At 38.8% G+C, this 27,417-nt stretch overlaps 1 protein-coding gene across 2 annotated transcripts in view; it reads right to left on the reverse strand.

Moving 5' to 3' along the window:
- INPP5D (inositol polyphosphate-5-phosphatase D) overlaps positions 1 to 27,417 on the reverse strand; it is a 1,064,128-nt gene that overhangs the window by 448,803 nt on the left and 587,908 nt on the right. For both annotated transcript variants that reach the window (XM_044070586.1, XM_044070585.1), the window contains exon 13: positions 5,265 to 5,382. In XM_044070586.1, the coding sequence (XP_043926521.1) occupies positions 5,265 to 5,382 (118 nt within the window). The remainder of the gene's footprint in view (positions 1 to 5,264; positions 5,383 to 27,417) is intronic.

The following is a 27,417-nucleotide window of genomic DNA, read 5'->3' on the forward strand; positions in this document are numbered from 1 at the left end:
GCACAATGACAGATAACTTTTTTGGAAGTGGTGAGGATGGAAATTAGATAATGCAGTAGCAGAGGATGCAGTAGTTAATGCTTGTGTAGAAGTGACTGAAAATCAAAGAGGAATCTTGAGGCAATGTAGCAATTGCCTCATGTACACAGAGCACCCTCTCCTCCTGCCACCCAACAGCACAATCTGTGAGAAATGCATTCATCTAGCCAAACTGGAGGTAAAGCTCTCTCCAACCAAGACTGAACTTGACAGTCAAGAGGAGAAGGTAAACACTTGCATACTCATCACATAGTCCCACTAAACCTACACCACCAAAATCCACACATAGAAACACAAAAACATTCACAGAGGCTCTCAGTAATAATTTGCTCAAGCAACAGAGACCTCCAAAGCAGAAATGCAAGCAACCTCCACCCCCCAACACAACCCAAATGACACACAGCCCACAGACTCAGTTTGCCAATAAACCACAGCCCATAAGGCAAACCAATGTACCCAACACACTAGTCATGGGTGACTCTATAATCAGGCACACGGATGTCCCACTCACCAGGCTAAACAAGAAGGTTACTGTCAGCTGCCTGTCGGGTGCCAGGATCTGCCACATAACCCACGCACTCAGGTCACTCCACAACAAGTACAAATATGACTGTGTCATTGTCCATGTTGGTGTGAACGACCTGAGATGTACCTCCCTGGACTACATGAAAAGAGACATGGAAGAGCTCTCCGATCTTGTAGCCCAGGCAGTTATGACCTTGGCCCTAAGTAGCATCCTGCCATCACCCAGAATGGTACTGCAGTACAAGGGCAAAATGATGAACTTCAACACTTGGCTAAGCTACTGGTGTCATTCAAAGGGAATCCAGTATCTGTCTGCCTGGGATGATATGGTCGGGACCACAATGCTTTGCCAGAGATGACCTGCACCTGTCGCCCCTGGGATTCCAGATACTGGCTAAGGCTCTTGCTGCCCCTATGGTGCCTTTTTTAGGCAAGGTTCAAATGACAAATTCACCACCATAACAGGAACAAGCAAGCAAAAACTGAGGGTAATGTTACTCAATGCTAGAAGTCTAAATCTCAAAATGCACTCACTCGAGGCACTCATTAAAATGGAGAACATCGATATCTGTGCAGTGACTGATACCTGGTTCAAGGCTCTAGACAGCACCACTGCATTACCAGACTATAACTCATACCACATTTTTCGGCCATCTAACCTGGACCAGAACACCAAAGGCGGAGGTGTGTCCATATACATTAAGGATATCTACACCTCCAGGCTAGTTGCGCAGCATAATGCATCCGAGGTTATCCAAGTGCAACTAACTCTGTGCAAAACTGCAACCCAAATTGTAACTTGCTACAGATCCCCCACCATGCCCCAGGATTCCCACTCCTCTTTTCTTGATATACTGGAAAATATTAGAGTTTAATCAAACACCCTAATAATGGGCGATTTCAACTACCCCACTATTAACTGGGAAAACTACTCATGTACCAACTCCTTTACTCAACGCTTTCTGGAATACATAAATTCCACACCCCCACCAGGGGCAACAATATCCTAGACCTAGTCATTGCCATCATGAGTGACCAGTGTTCCACATCTGAAATCAACTCCTCTTTGGTCAGATCCGAACATAAGCTAATCACCCTAGATATCCACATCCCACCCCCACCCACCATTAAGGAAACCACGGTAAGTAATTTCTCCAAAGCCAACTTCATGCTTCTTAAGACAGAAGTGGTGAACTTCATGACACCCATGCAGATGGATAATACAGTTATGACTGCTGAATCCTACACAAATGCACTCTTTAAGCACTTACACGAATGCATGGATTGTGCTATCCCAAGCAGAACCAAGATGCTATCCTCCAAAAAAAGGAAGCCAATCTGGTGGTTCCCTGCCATAAACAAACTCTACAACAGAAAGAAGAAACTGTTGCAAAAGAGAGTAAAATCCTATGAGTGGAGCAGCTGCCTGGTCAGCCTCAGTAAGAAGCTGAGATCCCTTATAAGATCCTCCAAAGTTAGCTACGAAAACAAAATTGCCACTGATTCTAAGGGTGACCACAATGCATTCTATAGCTATGACAAGAATCTCAATGGCAACACCCAGATCTGTTCTGAGTTACAGCACAATGGCATGAAAATTACAGAACCAACTGATATTGCCAACATCCTGGCAGATAGGCTCAGTGCTAACTTTACCCTCCTCTCACCCCCTAAAGGGCCCATATCTATACAGGAAGAATGCAGAGTCCCTGTAATCACATATATGCAGGTAAAAGCTGCACTCTCTAAAACGAAAAACACAACATCCATGGGACCGGACAACATGCCAGACTACATTTTACATGAACTTCAGAACAAACTGGCTCCCCACCTAAGCACCATGTTCAGTCATAGTCTCACGTCAGGCTTTGTGCCCACTGAATGGCGCACAGCAACACTTATCCCACTTCACATAGGGGGAGCCACCACTGATCCTGGGAACTATCGCCCTGTTAGCCTGATGAGCCTGGTCTACAAGGCCATGTAACGTATCATCATGGAACTCATAAACAAAGACATTGGCAACCTCCAAACTCTGGACCCCACCCAGTTCGGGATTGTAAAAGGCAGATCATAGGTTCGTACTAAGCTAATTGCCCTTGCAAGCCATTTTAAGCCTAGCCAATTATCCCTTGTGAGACTCAAACCCTGCACCTTGTGTTTATAAGGCAAACACCTTAACCATTAGGCCACCCTCATGCCTTCTGAACCTGATCAACTTCTTTAAGGCAATCACCAAAGCCGTAGACAAGGGTAAGGTGGTTCACACAGCCTATCTTGACCTCGCCAAGGATTTTGCCATCATCCCCCATTCTGGAATTATAGGTAACTCACTAAACTAGGTATAAATCCCTACATCACACGATGGGTTTGCCGACTGGATCACTGACAGAACCCACACTGTAAAAGTTGCAGACTCCAAATCTGACTTCAAACCAGTGACAAGTGGAGTACCGCAGGGTTCAGTCCTGGGACCTCCTGTTTGGTATCTACTTCTCTGAAGTACAGGCTAACACAGAAGGCCTCTGGCTAAAGAAGTTTGCAGATGACTGCAAACTAGGAGCCACAGTCATGTCCCTAAATGATGTGGACATCCTACAGAAGGGCCTCACTGAGACAGATGCCTGGTGTCAGAGGCATGACCTCAAGCTCAATGCCAAAAAGTGCATTGTCATCCCCTTTGGTAAAAACTCTGTACCCATGAGCTACCACATAAACAGCAGTCTACTTAACGCCGAATGTGTGATAAGAGACCTTGGGACCCAGGTGGACAGTAGTCTCTCGTTTGATAATCACATCACCACAGTAGTCAGGAAATCCTTCTATGTGGCACACCTCATCACAAAAGGGTTCTCATCCAGGAAAAAAGAGGTCATTGTTCCCCTCTACTCGGCACTCATTAGACCTATTACAGAGTACAACACCCCTTTTGGAATGTACTTCACAAGACATCTGCAGCAGCTGGAAAGGCCACAGAAGTACCTCACAAAGAGGATTATTGGCCTCAAACAGATGCCCTACACTGACCATCTCAAAAATCTCCAGCTTTACTCTGTAGCATATCACCTACTCAGAGGAGATCTCTGCCTAATATATAAAGTTATGTCAAACTCAGAGCTGTTGGACATGCTACACCTTAAGAAATCCCAATCCCTCCATGCTACACGCTCTAGGGACCTAGAACCTGCCACCACAATAAACAGGACATGCTGGAGGGATAGATTCCTGTCCCAGAGACTTTCTATACTGTGGAACAAGCTACCCATCTATGTCAAGCAAATTTCTTCATTAGCACTCTTCAAGAAAAATCTTGATGAGTGAATGGGAAATAGGAAATACACCCCGGGGATCACTTCTGTGGCTCTGCTCGACAGGGGCACAGGAAATTAACTTTCTTGGGTGGCATATACCAGGGAACCTTGTTGGCTAGGCTTACTTAGGCCCTTGGGCCGATAGCCTAGTACCTACCGATTAACCTATGAAAGCTGTAACAAAGTGAGGAGCCTGGATTTGTGGCAGCAGAAAATGCAGTAATTAAAACATATGCAACAATGACAACAGGCAAAAACAGCAACAACAAATTGTAAGTAAAGCTGTTTTTAAAAAGAAGAGAAGACCAGCTATTACAATAAGAACAACAAATGACACTGTAATAGACATATGGGAAAATGAGATGACTGTTCTGGGTTTTAAAGCTGAAGAAATCTGCTCTTTAATACATATAGGGACAGAGACGTCTTGTCATTTAGCATTCAGTACTGAGAGACTTGATGAAATTTCTGATATTTTCATCTGGTATTCTGGTATCTCTGGTGTAACAAAAATAAAGACATTTATTTGCAGAACAATTATTTGTTTTCTGGTAGTAACTTAACATTTAAAACATTTCTTTACATTTCAGAATTGATGAACAGGAAGAGGTTGTTAAAAATGCATGTAGGGTTTATTTGAAACTGTTGATAATACAGTGAAAGTTTGAGATGACAGAAACGTATAGAATGGAGGGAGAAGGCTGGAAGCTGTTTTGAAATTAAAAAAAAAAAAAAAAAAAAAAGCACGATGAAAAACTTGCCAAGTGTTATTTTTGGTTATGGAGAGACAAGGATATATGCTAGCCAGCCTAAATCATGTTTCTTTTGCGTGGACATGTCACATGTAAATAATGATTGTGACAAGATGCAATTTAACTAGTCTGGGGTGAAAAACTATATAGCAAGAAGGTGTGTGGCTGAATGCAGGTTGTGTAAAAAAGGGACACTTTTGGATGGACTGTGAAAATGAAAGGGAAAGGAAAGAAAACATACATGAGGAAGTACAAGAAGAAGCTGGGGATACGGGGCCTAGGTGACGAAAAAACTGCAGAAGGAAAATATGGCAGGGGAAAAGGAAGAGAGAGTTTGCATGCAGGAAGAGAGCTCAAGATAAGGGATTGACTCTAATGGTTCTTTTGAATTGCTAGCCAGTAAAAAATCTGATTCTGAAGATCAAGGATTATTTGTTAAAAAACATAGGCAAGTATTTAGTAGGGAAAGAGCAAAAACAGGAAAACAAACATTTAAGAAATATTTCCCCCTAAAGTTAAAAATAAGGAAGAGCAACAATATTAGAGTACTATCAGTAAATGTGAACAATATTATTAATACTGTAAGAATAGGAATACTGGAACAGTGTGCTAATGCAGAAGAAATACTGTAACTTACCTAGTGTATTGGCAATCCCAGTTTTAACACTGTCAGTGCATATATGACTTATTCGATTTTCATGCTCTGGTTTGGCAAGGACAACTATGCGGATGTTCCAGAGTGTTTGAATAGCAACCTATGAGAAATGTAACGTGCAAATGATAATCAGCCATCTTCATCTTATTTAAAGGTTATTATTCCAATGTAGCAAATATCTCAGCTTCTGACTATCATACTAAAATGTTTTAGCAGCATTTATTTATTTACTGCTTGTAATGAAGTAGGTCTACTGGAGTTATGACATCTCATTTTATGATTATCCTCGGTTATCTTATACCTTACCATATAATAATGACTTGGATTACAGCAATACAAGCTACATTACATATTTTTATTTCAAGTTATTACCTTGATTAGTATCACTTAGTCAAAGGTTCTTAGAAAGGGGAATCATGCCTAGCAAAAGCTCCACAGTGCAAGCCCAGGCACAATTTGCAGATAACCAATCAACTTCAGTGGCATGTGTTTGGGTAGTGAGAGGAAATTAGTGTACCTGAAGGAAAAACACAATGAGAACTTACAAACCCACCCATACAGTATTCCGAGGTCAGAATCCAACCCAGATCCTGGCATTGAAAAACAGCAATTCTAACCAATATGCTACCATGTCCCGACATTTACTGTAATAAATATCCCATTCAGTATGCCAAATCATCAAATGTAGTAGGGTCAAAATCTATAACTGTTTATGGAACCTACATCATTTAGTAATCTTTTTAAGTTATATGATGGAATCTTGCTTCACTGTGTGTACTACAGTTGAAACGCAGATCCTGCATTCACACAATAAAACCATAAATGCAATATACTGGGATTAATGCTCACCAAATTCCCCCAATGCAGCTAGTTCCACTCTTTGCTCTGAAGCAACTAATACAACCACTACGGTCACTACACATGAGGATAATCTTTGCTTGCACCACAGGTTTTCATGACAGATAGACAAATAAATTCACTGGTGGAAAAGGCAATGATGTACATATGGCTCATCTCCTGATACTGCTCAGGTAGCTCATCTTAAAGGAAATGGGTAAAGGCCCTCTTATGGCTGCAATCTTCCTAGATTTAATGAAGGTATCTGTCACTTTGGCTATATTGCAGGTGTTTTTGTTATACATCCAATACTATTGACCAAACTCCAGATACCTTCTCTCGCTCTTTGTACCCAATCCTAATCTAAACGCTGTTAAACAACACATCTTCTCCTACTCTAAATGCTATTGACCTACTCCAGTTATCAGACCTTGTCCTGCAGGCCTCTATGTTACAAATATGAGAAACTATTCTGCAAGCACCAAATGTATGAAAAATAAATTATGATCCCACCACAGTACCAACATGTGGCAAATCTTACCCCACACCACTATACCTTATACATACTAATTCCAAGTTACCTTGCAATTACATTGGGGTGCTTGAAGATGCTGAAGGCTGGTAGGACGGAAGGCAAAAGGGGCACTTTTTGATCTAAAAGGGGCGGTATTTAGCTGTCTTCTGCCATAACAGAATCATATCTGTGACACAGGATGTCTATAGTATAAATATGCATTACATTTGGAATTACTGTACAGAAATTTCATATAAACGTAGAAATTAAGTTAATGTTGTACCTGCATGGTATGTGATTCAGGAGCCATATATTCAAAAGTTATAGAAAAAATGCAGTAGTGCTGTAGCACACTTACTGTTCCCACACAGACAGAAACCACCACAGAAGAATGGTGGGAACCTGTTTAACACTTCACCTGAACTTTAGAAAAAAGTCCATCTGAAATGCTTAACATCTTCCCATGGCTCTTTTGTCATGACCACTGATTGCTCTTAGTGCTGTACTGTGTGACTAGAGCGTAACAGTAGTAAGAGGTAATACAAAAAGTGAGACACTGGAAACTCTTGTTTATGGATATGGATAGAGATATACACCTTGTGAAAATGATTTCAGTCCTGTTACTTTTATATACAAGTTTGGCATATTTTTATCAACCAGTGGAGAAGCTGTAGATGACAATTAATAAAAAGTTGAATGAATTTATCTGGGAGGACAAGAGGGCAAGAATTAAGTGGGGTAAGTTGATTCTTTCAATAGAATAAGATGATTTAGGATTACCAAATCTGAAGGGATATTTTAGAAATACACAGTTAAGGCTCATATACATAACATAAGCAGAAGGTTATAATTCAAGGTGAAAGGCATGATGATGCAGCAGTGGGAGAGTTCAAGAAATAGAAAGAGAGTGGGATTTTGGATGCAGATCCTTCAGGAGAATAATAGCAACCATACAGAATATTATATTCATAAAGTAGCAGAACATATTCTAACAGCTAAGCCAACACAAAAATGGAGAAAGCAGATTTTGCCACTCGGGGTGACTGCAGTTAGGAGTACAGAAACAGGGAAAAGGGGGACAGAATTTACTGGAGAAAGCTGGCAAAGGAACCAGGGTATTTGGAGCAAATGACTAGAGAGAGAAAGGTAAAAGAATTGGATGAGGTCAAGAAAACAGTTGAACTATAGCTAGAGACTGACCATGGATCGATATCAGAGTATAAACAAAAATACAGGGATAGGGAAATCTTAAGTGAAAGACCTGCTCTGGTGATGTTTTAAGTTGAATGTAGAACAGAAGCTGTTGCTAAGAAAGGAATGGTTAGTAGGGCATCTAAATATTGCATGATAGCTATAAGCATCGATCAGTGGAGGTTAGAAAAGATTGGAAAGAACGACTGGAAAAGCGGTTTACAATAGAACAATGAAAAGACATATGTATGGCTCCCAAGTATGCAACAAAGTACAGAAGTTTTAGGATCTTTGCTTATAAGTGTTTGCATAGATATTTTTATACCTTAAACAGATCTGAAAGAATTTTTCCACGGTTAGATAGAAAATGTTGGAGATGTGATGGGGACGAAAGAAGTATCTGAGAACATATGCTTTGGGAGTATAATGAACTGGCATATTTTAAAATTTTGATTTTTTTGAGCTGGGACTCAGTATCTGACTTGCTTAGACATAGTAAGGCCTTATTAAGTTTAATTCTGTTGGCCGGCAAAAAAATCAGTTACTAGAAAAGGTAAATCAAAGTCAAAACAAACTCTATTTGAAGTAGTGAATGTTACAAAACAGAGAAAAGAATTCAAAAAGAGATCTTTAGAAAAGGGAAGAAGCAAGTTACCGAGAAATAACTGGAAATTGTGGGAACAATACTTGTGGAATAATGTTCAGGATGAGTGAGGCTTAAGGGAAGGCAGGAATTCAGCAATTTATGTAATGTTGGAGGGATGATAATTACAAAGAAAGAAAATATATTTGATGAAAAAAAATTAAAAAAATGACTAGAGTTTGTTTTCTTTTCTGTTAATGTACATTTGCCTATGTCTTATGTGATAATTTAATAAAGGTGTTTTAAAAACCAACAACACATGTATTCTGTAATGATCTAAAATGCTATATTCTTTCCCTTTTCTGTGACAGTAAACCAGTAAAGCCTTAAAAACTGCGGTGGTGGTGCTGCGGTAGCGTTGTCGCCTCACAGTTTGACGTTGCCCGTTCAATTCTCAGTTAGAGCGTCTTCTGTGTGGCGACATGCGTGAACGGCATTCCTTCGTTGAAGGTTGTGCGTTAGGCCCAGCAAGCCAGCATGTAAAACTCTACTGCCAATCATTAGCAGACCAGAGTTCCACTGTGGTGACCCCTAACTGGGAAAAGCCGAAAGAAACAAACAAGATTAATAAACTTGATAACTACTGAGAGCAACTTCACTAATTACCTGGGCTTTGCAAGCCAAGAAATATGATGCTCTGGCTGACTCGCAGAAGGAAGACAGAACTGAACCTCACAAAATATCATTTTTTTTTTAAGTTGAAACTATCTCAGGTATTTCTTTATACTTTTTCAAGAATGCTTCATAGGTGGTGTAGCACAATATAGGAACCACATATGTCTAATAACTGCAAGAGAGTCACTGACATTTTTTTCTCTACTTTCATTCTAAGTTAATGAGACTTTGATCTAATAACATAAAGTGGGGCTTTATGGGCAAGAAGAAGCTTTCTAAGAAAACAAGGTCATGTCAGCATGTCTTCCCACATGAAGGCAATAGTGTTAGGAAAAACTTAAAATTAGTGAAGAAGCTCCCGAAAAGATAAACTGCATACACTTTTTCAGGTTTTGCCTGTAGTGGTCTTTTAATTTTAGTGTAGTCTCTATTGGAGAAATCTTTAAATTTGGAAATATTATGCATGGCAATGACCTTTTTGTCATGAAAAATACCAAAATATTGTACTATAATTTGACTAGGAAAGGAATGATGGTAGGTAATAAGCAGACCAATGGTAACTGATAAGAATAGTACCCAGAATGACTTGGACCTTTCATCAGTTGTTCCACGCAATCAATATTAACGAAAAACAAGAAAGTATTGGAAGCATTTATTTCTAAAAAACTGCCTCATTCAGTTATGGGACATTTAAAGTCTACTATAATGAACATCAATAAGGTATCTTCATCTTCTTTTATGCTCATAAAGGGAGCACAAAACAACCAGCAACATGGTTATCAGCATTTTTGATCATTACAATGACTTTTGTTAATCATGTTTACAGTTAGTGTTGACTGGCCTTGTGCTAAGACTGTTTGGATGCAGGTGGACACACCTGTAGTAGTCAGACATGGCCTAAAAGAGTGGGATACACTATAGCTTGTAATTTGGGGGATACTATACTGTTCTGTAAACCAGGTTCCAGTGAAAGTGTAGATTTCCATACAGTGCAGAATCAGGAAAGCTTTAAGACTGCACATTGCCATATATAGACTTTGGACTTTAACAAAATGAAAAGAATCCTCAGTTTATTTCTGCTAGGTGTTAATAACAATATTCATTAATCTTCCTCTACCTAGAAATGGCATGGAATGGGCAGCAAATTCCATATTCAAGCTGCATGACTCATGAAGGGAGAGTCTAGGGATATATCCTGTAAAGCAAAATGGAGAAAAATACATTATCCAGCACTTAGGTAAACAGTGAATCCCCCTTGAGAGGCATCAGCTACAAAGCCAGTTATTAAAGCCAGTCATATTTTCTCTAAATTGGAGTGCTACCTTTTGTGAGGGCAGTATCATATACAATATATGAAAGATTCCTACATCAGAAATTATTATCGAAAGTGCCTCTAGGTCACTCTGGATGCTCATGCTGGAGTTTACATCCTAGCAGTTTTTCATTTACTTTTGAATCAGTCCTAATGAGCCAGTATTTTTATAGGCAGCAGAGCATCCTCAGCAGTCATGAGGAGCATTTACTGGGATCCTTTGGTGTTGCTTTCAGGTCTGAGAATTTCAGACCAAGTATTGACTCAACCTAGAGGGCGAAATCTCATGCAGCTATGAGTTTCAGTTGTCACATAATACTCAGTGGGTTCTTCAGTATGTGGAACTTGTGCTTTGATGGCTTTGTAATGGTTGTTGTATACTATCACAAGGTCAGTCCACAGCAACAGGAACATTACTTTTGACTGAGGATATGCCATTGACCTTCTTATTTATTAGAGAGAAACAGATGGATAACAACTTTGGCTCAGTTCAACTATGGACTTTCATCCTAATGTGTCTAATAGTCAGTATCTTAGACATGGCAATACTTGGGGGGTATGGTAACTGTCTCCTTTAGATTTGTGCTTAAAGTTGCCTATATTCCCATCATAACTTTATTCATCCTTGAGTTTGTGTCGAGAACAGGAGTTGCAGCCTCCTCATCTACCAATCACCTTGTAATATAAAGGTTTTCCTGAAACAGTTGATAGTTGACATTGTGTGAATACAGCTGCATTCATTTGAGAACTATGGATGAGGAAATCCATGGTTCTCTGATGTCCGTGATTTTGTAGGATTTCCCTCATATTTTTGCTCTGTTTCTCAAAAGATATTTGATTTTCTGGTAACTCACTGAGGATTACAGTCAGTCAATAACAACAAACATTAGAGTTTCATTCTTCTTTTTCTTCAGATTAAAAAAAAACGTTGATGCAAAACCTGTTGCTCTATTAAGAGGAGATTACCTTTGCCAGTGTGGAACATGTGGCCTGAAATTACTAAAGTTGGAGTTTTGAGCTGATTCTTCACCCAAAGAACATGAAATTACTTGTTTTTGCTACATTTATAGTCACCTAGTGATTTATGCAGTTTAAGTGATATTTTATTTAGTTTTATTGTACTTTTTTACAGTTTACCAAAAAAAAATGTTTTATGTTTATGCAGCCATCTGGCTTTTATTGTATTGCTAAAATGCTTCTGCTAGCTGCTGCTTTAGAAATTTTCAGCTGTTTTTGTCAAGCATTTTAGCTTTTAAGAACCATTGTGGTGGTAGTCCTGTAGCAGGGATTTGAACTGCTACTGTGTTCTGGAAGTAAGCATTTTGGCTGAGTTCCTAGATAATTTTCTAGTGTTTCCTTCATTTTCTCTTCTGAGATAAACATCACTGAGCACTACTCCACACACTGGTGTGTAATGCTGTACTAGATAGATGTAGGTTCTTTTAGTATGAAATTCTCTCAAAGGAGCATAGTCATTTTTACATCCACTGAGATTCACACACTCTATACATTAGATTTGCGCCCAGTGCTATCTAGATAACCGGTATCTATTTTTATTCATCTTAATTTTATTATTTAGCACTTACACTACAAATATGGGCCATTTATAAATACATTCTTAAGCTACATTCCTGTGTTATTACTCATCCCTTTTACACTACAAATACGATCTGCATATTAATGAATTTCTAAGCTATATTCCTTTTGTAGCAGAAATATATTATTTCCATTGACCTATAAAATGCTTAAACTTTTTAAAATCAAACAATATTATATTACTTTACTGTATTCTTGGGATAAATGGAAAGTCAGTCAAATTGTTCACCTTTGCCAGGCTCATTGCACTTTGCTTACTCAGACAATGTAACCGTTTCTTGATGTTCACAGATAATGAATTATTGCTTAGCCAAACTGGAGGCCTCCCTCTCACAAACAAACACAACCTCTGAGCAACACACACCACTGCATTCTACACAAATACACTGTAAACTATCATATGCCGATGCTGTTAAAAGTTTCTAGCTAAGCTTTAAAGACCTAATAAATCTAGGGCTCAGCATAAGTCAAGCAGTACAACAGTTGCTAGAACTAGCACAGTAAAGAGTCACCAGGTAATTAACCACTCCAAAACAAGAGCAGCTAGACACCCTTCTAACAAAAGTTTAATAGTGATTGATGACTCCATTATCAGACACACAGACTTTCACTCTCATGAGGCTAGACAAAGAAAGGGTGACAGTAAGTTGCCTTTCAGGAGCCAAGATCTTGACATATCAAGAGCTCTAAAGATCACTAATCCAAACAAATATGATCGCGTCATGGTAGTGAACCAATGAGGGGTGAATGACTTGACACATAAAACCCCGAGGGATATGCAGAGAGACATAATAGAGCTCTTTGTGCATTTCATAAATGCAGGAAAGACCCTGGAATCTTTCTTCCTTCCTTCTCCTCAACTGATACCTAAGTACAGGGAAAAGATGACTGACTTCAAGAAATGGCTGCAAAGTTGGTATCATTCTAGGAGGATCCAGTATGTGCCAGTGAGGGAGGAGATGCTAGACAGTCAATCTTGATTTGCAAGGAATTTCTTGCACCCATCATTCCAGGGTTTCTATATACTGGTTTTAGCCTTTGCTGCCCCAGTCCCAGCCTAACACAAGAAATCTGTCAAAAACTGATCACATCAAGGTGGTTCTGCTCAACACCAGGAGTTTAAATAACACACTGCCTGCTCTTGTGGCCCTACTGAATTTGAAGCATATACACGTGTGCTATTACAGAAACTTGAGTCAAAAGTACAGAAAGCTCTCCCCCCATACCAAGGTGTGTACCTACCACACCTTTTAGCTGATGGCAACTGCTGTACAATATGTATAATTGTTTAAGGCCACATCACTTCTAGAAAGTTCCCTACAAACCCAACACCTGACCTGATTTGATATTCAAATCACACTAAACAGGACCACCTATTGGAAAATTCCATGTTATAACCCCCCCCATTCCCACAGAAAACCATGCTAGGTTCCCAAATACATTGGATGAACTTCAAATTAACAGAGATTCCATTATCCTAGGAAATTTTAAATAACTGTTGACAATCTGGGATACCTATAACTCAACTGTAGGTTAAGCTAAAACATTCCTTGATTTCATAAAGAAAAACTCCTTGGACAAAATTGTCAGGGAAACTGTTAGAGAACAAAATTTTCCTGACCTTCTCCCTACCAACATGGCATCGATATCAACTGTCTCACAGTACTCCCTTCTCCATTTAAATCATACCACAAGATGGTAAATTTTTCCTTCAAAATCTCCAAACAGATGCAAATGTCACAAAGTTCAAGGACTTCAAATGTCAATTCTATGAAGAAGTCTTTAAATTCAAGTTTAACTGTATTACACAAGATACTGAACCAGCAAGTAGTTACACAAACAAATTATATACACACCTGGATAAATGCATCAACCTGTCAAGCCCTACCAGATCCAAATAAATGGGAAGTTTAAATTAAACCAGCCTGGTGATCCACATGTACAAATACGAAATATAATAAAAGAAAAACAGCTCCTTAATCTGTATAGCAAAAAATAACACACACACACACACACACACACACACACACATATATATATATATATATATATATATATATATATATATATATATATATATATATATATAACTAAAAGTTACCATCAGGAAAAATGAAGGAATCCCATGAATTTAAACTTGCATCGGAATATAAAGATAATTGCAAATCTTTATTTAGCTATTTAAGGAAATTAATGAATAATTTAAGGAAATTAATGAATAATATTCATTGAACCTGCGGTGGTGGTGCTGCGGTAGCGTTGTCGCCTCACAGTAAGACGCTGTCCGGTTTGATTCTCAGCTAGAGTGTCTTCTGCGTGAAGACATGTGCGAATGGGTGTACCTTCGTTGAAGGTTGTGCATCAGGGCTGGTAACTCGGCACATATATATATATATATATATATATATATATATATATAGAACTAAAAGTTACCATCAGGAAAAATGAAGGAATCCCATGAATTTAGACTTGCATCGGAATATAAAGATAATTGCAAATCTTTATTTAGCTATTTAAGGAAATTAATGAATAATTTAAGGAAATTAATGAATAATATTCATTGAACCTGCGGTGGTGGTGCTGCGGTAGCGTTGTCGCCTCACAGTAAGACTCTGTCCGGTTTGATTCTCAGCTAGAGTGTCTTCTGCGTGAAGACATGTGCGAATGGGTGTACCTTCGTTGAAGGTTGTGCATCAGGGCTGGTAACTCGGCACGTCAAAATCAACTACTAATCATTAGTGGACTGGAGTTCCGCTGTGGCAACCCCTAACCGGGAAAAGCCGAAAGACACAACAATGAATAATATTTATTATCTAAAACAGCACTTCCTACTCAGATCCACTAGGTGGAGCCAACACAGTAGCAAACAAATTCAGTGCAAATTTCAACACTGAAACAATTGTACAGTGCCAAATATCAAAGAGAATCTTACTGCCAATATGAGCAAAGAACATTTGATAACTGTACTCTCCAAAACAAAAAATATATCATCCATGGGACCTGATAAAATACCCGGTTGCCTAACATACAGTACAAAACAATCCTTGGTCGACTTACTCCTACAACCATTCAACTTCTGGCTTAGCCACTGTTTTTGTCCATGAAGTATGGAGCAGAGCTGTTGTGATGATACTTCACAAAAGTGCCCCCACCACTGACCTCGGAAACTACAAACCCATTAGTCTGTCTAGTCTCACCTGCAAAGCCATGGAACATATCATAACTGATCTAATTAAATATTATATCAAAAATCCTATAAAGCTTGCCCCCAGCAATTTGGCTTTTTAAGGGTGGATCATGTCTAATGATTCTGGTCAACTTCTTTGAGAAAGTAACACCAGCCTTGGACAGTGGACAGTAGACATGGTGTCCATATACCATACCTTAACCTGGCTAAGGCTTTTGACACCATACCGCATTCTAACATAACAAACAAGCTGAATGAACTCCAACTTGACGCCTATGTAGTTAAGTGGACAGCAGACTGGTTCAGGAAACAAACTAATGCAAGGGCTTCTACTATTTGGAATCTACTTTGCTGATCTCCAAATTGCAAGAAGGTGTTTACTGCTAACCTAGTTTGCAGACAGCTGCATACTTGGCATCATTCTCAAGTCACATTCTGATATGTAGAAGCTCCAATTGGAACTCAGATGCAAACAACTGCTACTCAAAAATGGGTTAAAACTGTATGTTAAATGTTAAAAAGTGAAATATTATCACATTTGGTAAACAATTCCTTATTGTACAGACAACACCCCACTTCAAATGAAAGGTTGGTGACAAACCTTGGAACATGGGTGGATAATTCCCTTGCCTTTGACCATCATGCTGTAACAGTGGTTAGGAAATATTTTTCCCTGGCACAGCTGATGGCAAAAGATATTTCATCTGGATCTAAGGAAGTTCTTACCCCTTCTATATTCTGCATCGATCAGACCTATTATTGAATACAATGCCCTTTTGGGATGTACATAGCAAGCAAGTGGAAAAACCAAAGAGGTTCCTGACTAAACAAATCACAGGTTTAAAAGACAAGAGCTACCATGAGAGGCTGAAAGCACTGTCCCTTTATTCAGAGTTCTATAGACTCCTTAGGGATGATCTGTGTTCAGCTTTTCAGGCGATTAGGAATCCAATAGTTCAAGACCCCTTACACCTTCACAAATCATACAGTCCCACTAACACTAGAACCATGGATCTAAACTTGCTTCAGCAAACAAACAAAACACAGTGGACATACTTATTTTTCATGCAGTGTTTATCCCTTCTCTGGGACAAATGTCCACTCCAAATTAATCAATTTGACACACTTTCCTTCCTTCAAAAAGGAATTAGACAACTCTCCACTCCAAATGAAACAATTTGACACACTTTCCTTCCTTCAAAAGGGAGTTAAGACAACTCAGTGGGTATCCAATAACCCTGGTATGACTGTCCTGCTGCTCCTTGAAAAAGGGATAACATAGAAGGTCAAAGTGAGCTAAGTATTAAGCGAAAGTGCATAAATACCATAGAATAAGAATTTCAGACCTTATGGGCAGGAACAAAAACAGATTACAATGGGAGGTGCAAGGGATTACATTACAGTGATAGATTTAGCAAACTGATTTTTTGCAATACTACTTCAGAAAAGGAAATGGAAAAGGTTTGCTTTTTATCTTTAAAAATCAACAGTATATATTAGACCACCACAAGGTTTTCAGAACAGCCCTGTAATTTTTCATCAGATAGCAGAGACATTCTTACAGGATGTGAATAAAGATGACAGGGTTATTCATTACAGTCAGAGACTGTAAAAGAGCACGTCACAGCTGTAAAAAGTTCTGAGACAGTTGCAAGAGGCAGGTTTCAAAGTAAACAAAGACAAAATACAGTTCTTGTCACAAGTAAAATTTCTGGGAACCATTATCAGACTGATAGGGAGGAGTCCTTGACAGGAAAGGGTGAGGGGCATTCTGCAATTGCCAAAGCCTTTGACAATTTTGGATTTGCATAAGGCAGATCAAAAAGAATAGTTGACTTTACAATGGAGCCACACAGAGAAAAAGGCATTTAAAGTGTTAAAGCAGAAGTAGGCACAGGCAATGGAGCTGATAGCTCCCACTGGTAAATTATCTTTTATTTTGCAGGCAGCAGCAGGAAAAGACACACTTTCAGTGATGTTATTAAAGTCTTGGCCATAAGAGGCATCTCAGGGAATGGGCACTAAGTTAAGACAAGTTATTTTTTTGTAGCAGGAGAATGACTCCTGTAGAAAAAGGATATTATCTTTCCCTTAAACAGTTTTTGGCCATTTACTGAAAAATAAGACAGACAAAGCATTTCACAATGTTCTCGGGGGTTATAGTTCAAACTCCACATTTGACAATCAAGACTACTAAATGACAGTGAGATAAACAAAAATCACTGAAGGGGTTAGTCAGACATTCCTACAGTGTATGTGGATGGTGCACGTTTCTGAAAGGATGGGAAGTACTACACTGGGTTTGCAATAATGACATTGCAAAAGGGAGACAGACCAATTATGGTTAAGTTACCAGGATACATGTCAGCACAAAGGGCTGAGCTAGAAGCTATACAATGTGTTTTTCAGCATTTGCATTCAGTAAATATTTACAGTGACAGTGCTTATGTGGTAAATTCTCTTGAGACTGCATATGGCAAAATGGGCTAGAAGAGAGTTCGCTGATAGTGCAGGACTGATTCAAAAATACAAGTTGCAGGGACAGTTCAGTAGTTTAAAGTTAAAAGCAAAGCATCAGCAGTGGCAAAAGACCTGCAGAAAGTATACTAAGAAATAGCCAAAGAGCAAAGTAAAGGAACTGATTGGACTATTGGTCCTAAGAGTACAGAATGTAAACTAAAAGATTTGCCATAAATTAGTAACAGGACTAGAGTTGTGGTAAACCAGACAAGGTAGATGTTCCAACCTTAAAAGTAAGGGCAGTTCCAAAAGGAAGTTTATGTATACAACAGACAGGATCAAAAGCAGTAGGGGTCAGTGAATGCAATATCACAGTAGCTAGGGAATACTACATTTACAGTACAAAAGCATATAAATGGTTTCCTATGGAATGGGAAGGAACCTGTTATGTAGGGTATATAATACCATCAATGAGCTTAACTATAGAACTACCTGACGGTAAAATAAGAAATGTCAGGAGAAAGACAGACTTGGGAAACAGTACTGGTACATTAGATCAATCACAGATCTATAGTCATGACATAAATGCAGCAGAAGCAAAAGGGTCTTTGTGCTCTGATGAATGAGGAGTGGTGTACTTATGGTCCAGACAAGACAGAATCCATAAAACAACATTTAAGTAAACTGCAACTAGTATCTGAAGAGGCTAGAAAGAGATGGAACAGTGGCTGGAGTGATTGGTTAAATTGTTTATTTCCAGAATGGTGTGAATCCATTATTACAGTTTAATTGCTATAGTAACCATTATTTTGTTGATCATAATAAGGTGCATGTGTATTAAACTTTGTATTAGAAAGACTGTTAATCAGGTATCTACTGTAACTAATGTAGGTGGTAAAGAAAATAACAATCAACAGAGACATGATTTTTCTGTAAAATTCAAAGTTTGGTTTAAATTTTGATTGAAAATATTTTTGTTTTCAAAATAAAAAGGGGGAATTGATAGAATGATATAAGCATAACACTTGATTCCCTCATTGCAAAAACATGTATTTGATAGAATGGATGGCGCAGTGGTGCAGCTGTAGCATTGTCACCTCACAGCAAGAGGTTTTCTGGATTGATTCTCAGCTGGAGTGCCTTCTGTGTGGAGTCTGCATGTCCTCCGTGTGTTTGTGTGGGTTTTGTTCGGGTCCTCCGGTTTCCTCCACGGTAAAGAAAATAACAATCAACGGACACATGATTTTTCTTTAAATTCAAAGTTTGGTTTAAATTTTGATTGAAAATATTTTTGTTTTCAAAACAAAAAGGGGAAATTGACAGAATTATATAAGCATAACACTTGTTTCCCTCATAGCAAAAACATGTATTTGATAGAATGGATGGTGCAGTGGTGCAGCTGTAGCATTGTCACCTCACAGCAAGAGGTTTTCTGGATTGATTCTCAGCTAGAGTGCCTTCTGTGCGGAGTCTGCATGTCCTCCGTGTGTTTGTGTGGGTTTTGTCCGAGTACTCCGGTTTCCTCCCACGTTACAAAGACATGTATCTGGAGTGTTCCTCCCCAGGCCTCTACTGAAAATTGGCTTTGTTCCAAGTTGAACTTTCCCAGTAAACAAATATTAAATAAATAAATAAAATAGAATATGCACACACATATTACACACACATATATATATATATATATATATATATATATATTTACTTTCATAGTGACAGAGGTTTGGTAATCATAACAACAGTGTGAAAGAAATATCCATTTGATTTAACATAATGTGCTTGTGTGGAACAAATGTTTTTTGCAACAAATGGCATTAACAATAGCGATTTGTTGAAATATCCTTAACAGTTGAATGTACATAGATAGTCAAGTGAAAAGTAAAATGGCTAACAGCAGAAAAAGTTACAAGCTATCCTATCAATGAAAGAGCAGTTCAGCATGCTGGGAAATGTTTTTCTCTGGAAGTGTATGATTAGTACAGCAGAAAAAGTTACTTACTATCCTGTCAATGAAAGAACATTTCTGAAAGAACATTTCAGCCTGCTGAAGGAACTGGTTTTTTTTTCTGGATGAAATAAGAATACTGACAAAGAAGGCTTCAATACAGAAAAATAATGTTTTCATCAAGGACAAAGTTTTTCGAAACTATAAAAGTGGTTGTAGAATACTTTTTTTTTTTGTGGACAGTTTGTAATCTGAGTCAGCTGAGGAAGTGCACTGTATCTGACAGTTGTATCTGTGTTATAAAGAAAATATTTATAACCTCACAGCAGTGCTTGGCTAGCTTGTTTCAATAAATCTGTCAGCAATTACGAATATACAGCTATATGGTCTGTCTGTGACCTGTTGTTGTTAATTTCAATTTAACACATACAATCAAATGCTTTAAAGTAGTCAATAAAGCAAGAGTAGATGTTTGTCCGGTACTCCTTTGTATTTCATATTATCCAACTGATGTTAGCAATTTGATCTCAAGTACCCCTCTCTCTTCTAATATCAAATTGGACATCTGGCAGTTTCAGGTCTATATGTTGCTAGAGATTAGCTTTTATGTTCTTAAGCAGTAAACTGCTAGCAAGTAAAGCAAGTGAAGATGCTCAGTCATTTTAGGACCCTTTCACGCCACCATTTTTAGAGATTGGGATTTGGACTGAAGTTCTCCATTCCAAAGGCTACTATTGCATTATCTAAATTTGCTGAAAAATTACAAGTAAACCTGCAACAGCAGAGTTTTGATGATTTTAAATACCTGAGGCAGGATTCCATCATTTCTTGTAGCCTTGTCATTACCAAGACTTTATAGGGCCCATCTGACTCGCTTTCTGGAATGTCTTGTGCTGGATCAGAGTATACAGCATTGTATTTATTAGTGAGGCTAAGATCTTTCTTATATAGTTTTACTCCTGACATCTCTTCTGAAAATTTTCTGATTCTGTTAGGTGCCTTCCACCTTTATTTTTTAATATGCCCATTTTTCACATGAAAGTTTCCCATAACATTGCCAGTATTCTTGAACAGGTCTTTAGTCTTTTCCATTCTATTACCTTCTTCCACTTCTCTATGGTGATTTAAATATGCCCCTTTATCTCTTTTCTTTATTCTCTGGAACTCTGCATTCAGTTTAACCTACTTTTCTTTATCTGTGTTGAATGTTGCTCTCTTTTCCTTGCCCACCTCAAAAGCCTTCAAGAACAGCTATTCTGCCTTCTTAATCTTCTTCCTGTTTGGAATATATATGTTTGTCTCCTTCTGGACAGTATCCTAGACTTCTATATACAGTTCTTCAGGAAATCTAACAACCAGTTTTGATGAAGTCCGGATGGACAAAAGCACTTGACTGTGGATTATTGGTGGAAGATACAGTGACTTAACATTGCTAATGTTGCCAACACTGTAGATATATTCTTTTATAGGTTCATAGATTAGTACTAAGCTAATTGCCCTTGCGAGCCATTTTAAGCCTAGCCAATTGTCCCTTGTGAGACTCAAACCCTGCACCTTGTGTTTGCAAGGCAAACACCTTAACCATTAGGCCACCCTCCCTTATATCGTGGAATAAACTGTGTTTTATCAATCCAAGTGACTTTCCTTGCTTTTCCAGCCAACAGAGAGTGTTTTTGGTTTTAGTAATTGTGGTTCTTTGTGCCGTTTTTGTTTTATTAATTTAACAACCAGATCTAATCTCATAAATGTGCTCCTCACCTCCGCTACATATTCACATGAAACATTAGGTTAGCTTTATCAAGTTTACCAGGGGGAGGGGTTCATGTTTTCTTCAATTTTATTTTAAACTTTGTATCCACCAAAAAGGTGACAGTACATAAGGCAAACATAGATGTTCAGCTTTAAAAATCAAGTCTAGATTGGTACCACTTTTAAGACACTTTTAGTAATAAAAAACATGAAGCATTTAAGCACTTTCGTCCATATTATTCAGGACTTCATCAGAAATTAAAAGTGCTGCACCACAAGACATTTATAAAGATATTTAACAATGAAATAATTAATTAGCGAAATAATACAATCAAAATTGAAGTCATACAACCCTTTTTCACACATTTCCTATTACAAAAGCTTAAAAGTTAGAACAATCTAACAAAACTTAATTTTTTTTAAAACAATTCTAGGAAATCAATCTCCTTTAAAATACACACAGGGGTAAAAACATTTCCTATAATTTAGCTGCACGTAATTATAGAACAGGCTGTGTAGAGACATGGTCATTCAAACCAGGGTAACTAAAGGCATTGACCTTAAATTGCCAAAGTAACTCCCTGTATTTCAACCTGTTGTCCCAGTCACCATCCTGTCATGTTACACATTCTTGTGTATTTGCTGTTCAGCTAAGAAATTGCCTTTTTTGTATTTTGTCCTAGCTGTTTTCCTGTAGGCTAGCTCTGTTAGTTAACTCCTCCCTTCTCCCCATTTTCTTAAGTTGTGTGTTAGACTCCATTGCAGCCACATGTCTATTGTTGGAGTGTGTGTCAAAGCATCATTATTTGACCTTTGGAATGCCATCTTGTATTAAGATCTGCACAATTTGGAAATTAAACTATTTAACGGTCTTCACAGGTGTCATTTCGATTGCGTCACTGTCTACAAACACTATCTGTGGTGGTGAGTAAACTTCTCAATACATCTTGCTACAGATTAGGAGATTACACTTGCTATGCACAGCCAGGAGAGGCAGAACAGTCAAATAATGTTATTGAACACTTTGGAATATTCAGTGGGGTGCTGTGGATGGGTTTTGAAAGTGCAATTTAAGAATAAGTTTGCATCCTGCACCTATACAGTTCTTTGTTGCATAAAAAGCTTGCTTAATCATAAATTACAAAGTGTGGATGTGTTTGGCAGGTTATGGAAGTTTCGCAGCAGTCTCACAGCACAGGGCAGCTGTTGAAAGACTTTCTAATGCCTTTAAATTTTGAGAGTAGGCATCTCTCCAAAGGATTTATTTGCTCACTTGGGCCTGTACATGCCAGCAAGATACTCTTTGCACAGCATAATTCTTTGTTGCATCAGCAATTCAGCAATGATTGTTTGCAAGAATTGTGTTTATATATATATATATATATATATATATATATATATATATATATATACACACACACACACACACACACACACACACACACACACACATATATATATATATATATATATATACACACACACACACACACACACATATATATATATATATATATATATATATATATATATATATATATTGTATATATCTTCTGAGAAACTGCTTTATTCATTCCTGAGCCATGCTTGCAGCATTGTGAAACTGAAAGTGATATTTTCTGCACTGCAGTCTGCCTAGCTTCTTGCAAACCAATGCCCTACAAACCCAGCTGGCTCAAAATTGATACATTTTTGATACTTTCTCTGTCTCAGAAAAAAACTTTAGCATTAACTGTTTTATTACCAGCACAATGTCTCAGCAAGGCACTACACTTTCAACAAAGGCTGATACACAGCAAGATGCAGAATTTCTTCCCAATCAAGATCAAATCCCTGATCCAGGTGCAAGAGGAAGACGCATCTTTAAGCTTACATGGAAGGCAAAACAGAATTCTGAGACTGACAGGGAAGAATTGCTTTCCAATCTTGCTTACTCATGGACTACGACTGTTAACTGCATGTCTGCCCTGTCTCAAACTGCTTATGATGCACTGCAATTAGAGGGTACACTCAAGCAATTTATTGCTACCTATCAAAGCTATCAGACTATGCATAAAATATGTCACTTTATTACAGAGATATAATACTGAGGAAGCACATGAAGAACTAAAACGGTTTGATTAACTTCATCTTGACAGGGACAGTTTGGCATTACAAACAAGGACTAAGGCTGAAGTTAGAATTACACAACTCATGAATCCAGATCCCATTGCTCTGCATCTTCCAGACATTCCACCAGATCTAGTAGGTCTTTACAGTCCAGATCTTCTATGCTCAGCGAGCAATTTATCAAAGCCTGTGCTGATGCAGAAGCTGCTAGGATTCAGGCAGCCTTCATAGGAAGGAAGGCACAGTTAGAGGTAGATGCTGCACATAGAGATGCAGAAAGGCAGGTTGAAGCTATCCAAAAAAGGGCAGAAGTAGAGGCCTTAGGAAAAACAGTGTGAACATGCTACAGCTATGGCAAGGTTAAGAGTCCTAGAGCATGCTGCTAGTGGGAGTGACAGACAGCATAGGTCCAGTGGACATGGAGAGTTATCTTAAATGCACTACAGACTATGTGTTCAACCAAAGCAACAAGCATTCCATTTTATCTGATGCTCCCAAAGCCAGAGACACTTCCTCAGAACTATTACTCCCAGTGACTACTGCTGTAGTACCTCTCAACCAAGGTCAGTATGACACACCTAGCCTTGCTCAAGCTAACCTATCATATTATGGATGTAGTCACCAACCTCCTGTCAATCGATCCTCTGCACCATTGCAAGCTCCTGCATTTATGAGCTCTCAGCCAGTTCCTCAGCTTAATGCCCTTGCACCACCGTACATCCCAACGTCGTTCAGCAATGGTCCCACAGTTAATGTGACAATCACTGTTCAACTCATAGCTCCTCACTTAAAATTGAAGACACAGAAGTGTCACAGGTTGTAAAGTACATGATTTACAAAGATCTTATCAAAACTGGCCTTACATAATTTGATGACAAACTTGAGAACTAGAGAGGCTGGAAATCCATCTTTAAGTCTACAGTTGGTGATCTGGACATTACAGCTACCGAGGAACTAGATTTGCTCATCAGGTGGCTTGATCCCATCTCCTTTGAATGTATTAAGCGTCTCAAGGCAGTTCATATTGCTAACCTGGCTTTCAGTCTTAATGCTGCCTGGGACAGACTGGAACATTGCTTTGGCAGTCATGAAGTCATTGAGGATTTATTTATTTATTTATTGTTATTTGTTAACTGGGTTGGTGCAGCTGGGCTTGTGGCCCATTTTCAGTGGAGACCCGAGGAGAAAAGCTTCAAAAAACACAAACAGTTTAAATAGAATCAATCATTTCAGTAAAATATGGTCAAAATCAGTTATACAAGAACGTTAGAGAGACAAAGCAGAAATGCAAACACGTGATATATACATATCAATGTTTTTACAGACTAAAAAATATGTTTACATATTTACAAAAAGTTAAGTTTAACAGTATTGATTGTAGACTTTAATAAGTATTCATAATAGTGGAGTACTTAGCTGTATGTGGAGGGTACTGAAAAGGTATATAGTAGGGTTGTGGGGAGCTTAAGTAGGGGCTTGAGAAGGACATATTTTGGAGTCGAGTAGATGAAGTTTGAGGTTTTCTTTAAAGTGGGATGGGTGAATGATGGAACAAATGTCTCTTGGGAGTTTGTTCCAGGGTGCTTTATTTAAGAGGCTGCAATGTTTCCTGGAGATATCTGGAAAGGACAATCTAAAGTTTCAAGAGCTTAGTGACCTCCTTTCTGAACTTCAGCTAGCCAAGGAAAACACACACTTTCTAGGCCTCAGTTATCTGGACACTGCTCATGGGATTAACCTGATAGTTTCAAAGCTCCCATATGATATCCAAGGAAAATGGACAACAGTTGGATCAAAATACAAGTAAACAAACAGAATCTCCTTTCCCCATTTTCCTTCTTCTGTGAATTCTTCAGGAAAATTGCAGAGACAAAGAATGACCCAAGCTTCTCCTTTGGAGAGTCCCACACTCCAGGTCCACCCTCTCCTAAGCCTACAAACTTGTGCAGCTCATACAGAGACCGCAGAGGTCCGGTCTCAGTTAAACGGACTGATGTTTTACCTACACCTTCTACAGTTCCCAACAAGGGTGACCAAAGCAAGAAAATTGAAAACCCAAATCACCAATGCCTGATGCAAACCTCACCCACTCAGAAAATGCATTGGTTTCAGAAAAAAAAAAACCCTGCAAGAATGCAAGGAACTTCTTAAGAAATTTGGAGTATGTTTTAAATGCTGTGCTTCCACCGAGCATGTTGCTAAGGACTGTAAAGCCATTATCAAGTGCATAGAATGTGACAGTGATGATCATGTACAAGCACTTCATCCATTTCAACATACCCCATTCACAGTTAACCCTCCTGAGGCAAAGCAAGGTGGGGAGAATGTAGAATAACCAGTGGCTCCTACTCCAGTTGCTGCCACATGTACTGAAGTCTGTGGAGAAGGACTCAGTGACAAATGTTGTGCAAAAATATGCTTGGTCTGTGTATATCCCAAGGGTCATCCTGAAAGTGCCGTAAGACTATACGCTATTCTCCATGAGTAAAGTAATTGATCTCTTGCAAGATCAGAGTTCTTTGACCTGCTCAACATAACAGGGGATGCCCTGCCTTATACTCTGGGCATGTGTGCTGGCATTACAGAAGTCTCTGGCAGGAGAGCTAGTGGTCTTATAGTAGCTCCTCTCAATGGCAACCTAGAAATTTCACTGCCCACTCTCATTGAGTGCAACCAGATTCCAACCAACAGGCAAGAGATCCCTACCTCTGAAGCTGCTTCTCGTCACCCTCACTTGAAGGTCATATCTGGCCAAATACCACCCCTTGATAAAGAAGCTGAAATCATAATATGCTTGGTAGAGACATACTGAGGGTGCACAAGGTAAGGGAATATATCAGTGGCCCAAACAAAGCTCCATATGCCCAATGTCTGTACCTAGGTTGGGTTGTCATAGGTAACGTCTGTTTAGATAAGATCATGAGACCTAACAGGGTTACTTCCTTCAAGACGTATGTTCTTCCAAATGGACGCAATACTTGTTTTGAACCCTGCCCTCATCACTACTGTGTAAAAGAAAGGTTATGCAGTAATGGTAAGGCACAGCAAGTCATCCAAGGCTACAACTATGGCTTAGACTCCTAGGATGTTAATCTTGGCATTATGGTGTTTGATACCACAAGTGAAAACAACCAGTTGGAGGCCACAAGGGAAGATAAGGAATTCTTGAAAATTATGAGTGAAGAATTCTATCAGGACAACTCCAACAGCTGGATGTCACCTTTACCATTCTGTACCCCAAGAATGAAATTGCCAAACAATAAGCAGCTTGCATAGTCACAGTTTATTTTACTGGAACGCACCATAAACAGGAAATCTGCAATGAAAAAGCACTTTGTTGACTTCCTGCAGAAGGTGTTTGATAGAGATCATGCTGAACCTGCACCTCCCCTAAAGGAAGGGGAAGAATGTTGGTACCTTCCATGTTTTGGTGTGCATCACCCTCGCAAGCTAGACCAAATCAGAGTGGTCTTTCACTCAAGTGCTCACCATGAAGGTATTTCTCTTAATGACCTTCTCCTCCTTCTCCTCTCTGGGCCTAATCTAACCTAACTGGGGTCTTGATCCATTTCAGACAAGAATTGATTGTGGTAATGGCTGACATCCAGCAAATGTTTCATTGTTTCATTATTCACGAAGACAACAGAAACTACCTCAGAGTTTGGTGGTACCACAATAACGATATCAAAGACAATGCCGTAGACTATCGGATGAAGGTACATGTGTTTGGTAACAGCCCATCTCCTGCAGTCTGAAAATACGGGTTGAGAAGAACTGCCCAAGAAGGTGAAAGGGAATTTCGGTCTGATGCACGTCAGTTTGTTGAAAGAAACTTTTATGTAGATGATGTGCTTAAATCTTCTCCAACAGATGAAGAAGTGATCAATCTCCTTGCCAGAACTCAAGATATGCTGGCTGTCCTATCTCATACTTCACAGGGTAGTCTCCAACAGCATCAAGATAAATGGAGCCTTCCATTC

The sequence above is a fragment of the Protopterus annectens genome, chromosome 4.part1, assembly GCF_019279795.1.
Source record: "Protopterus annectens isolate FY-2018-M chromosome 4.part1, PAN1.0, whole genome shotgun sequence".
NCBI classification, from domain to species: domain Eukaryota; kingdom Metazoa; phylum Chordata; order Ceratodontiformes; family Protopteridae; genus Protopterus; species Protopterus annectens.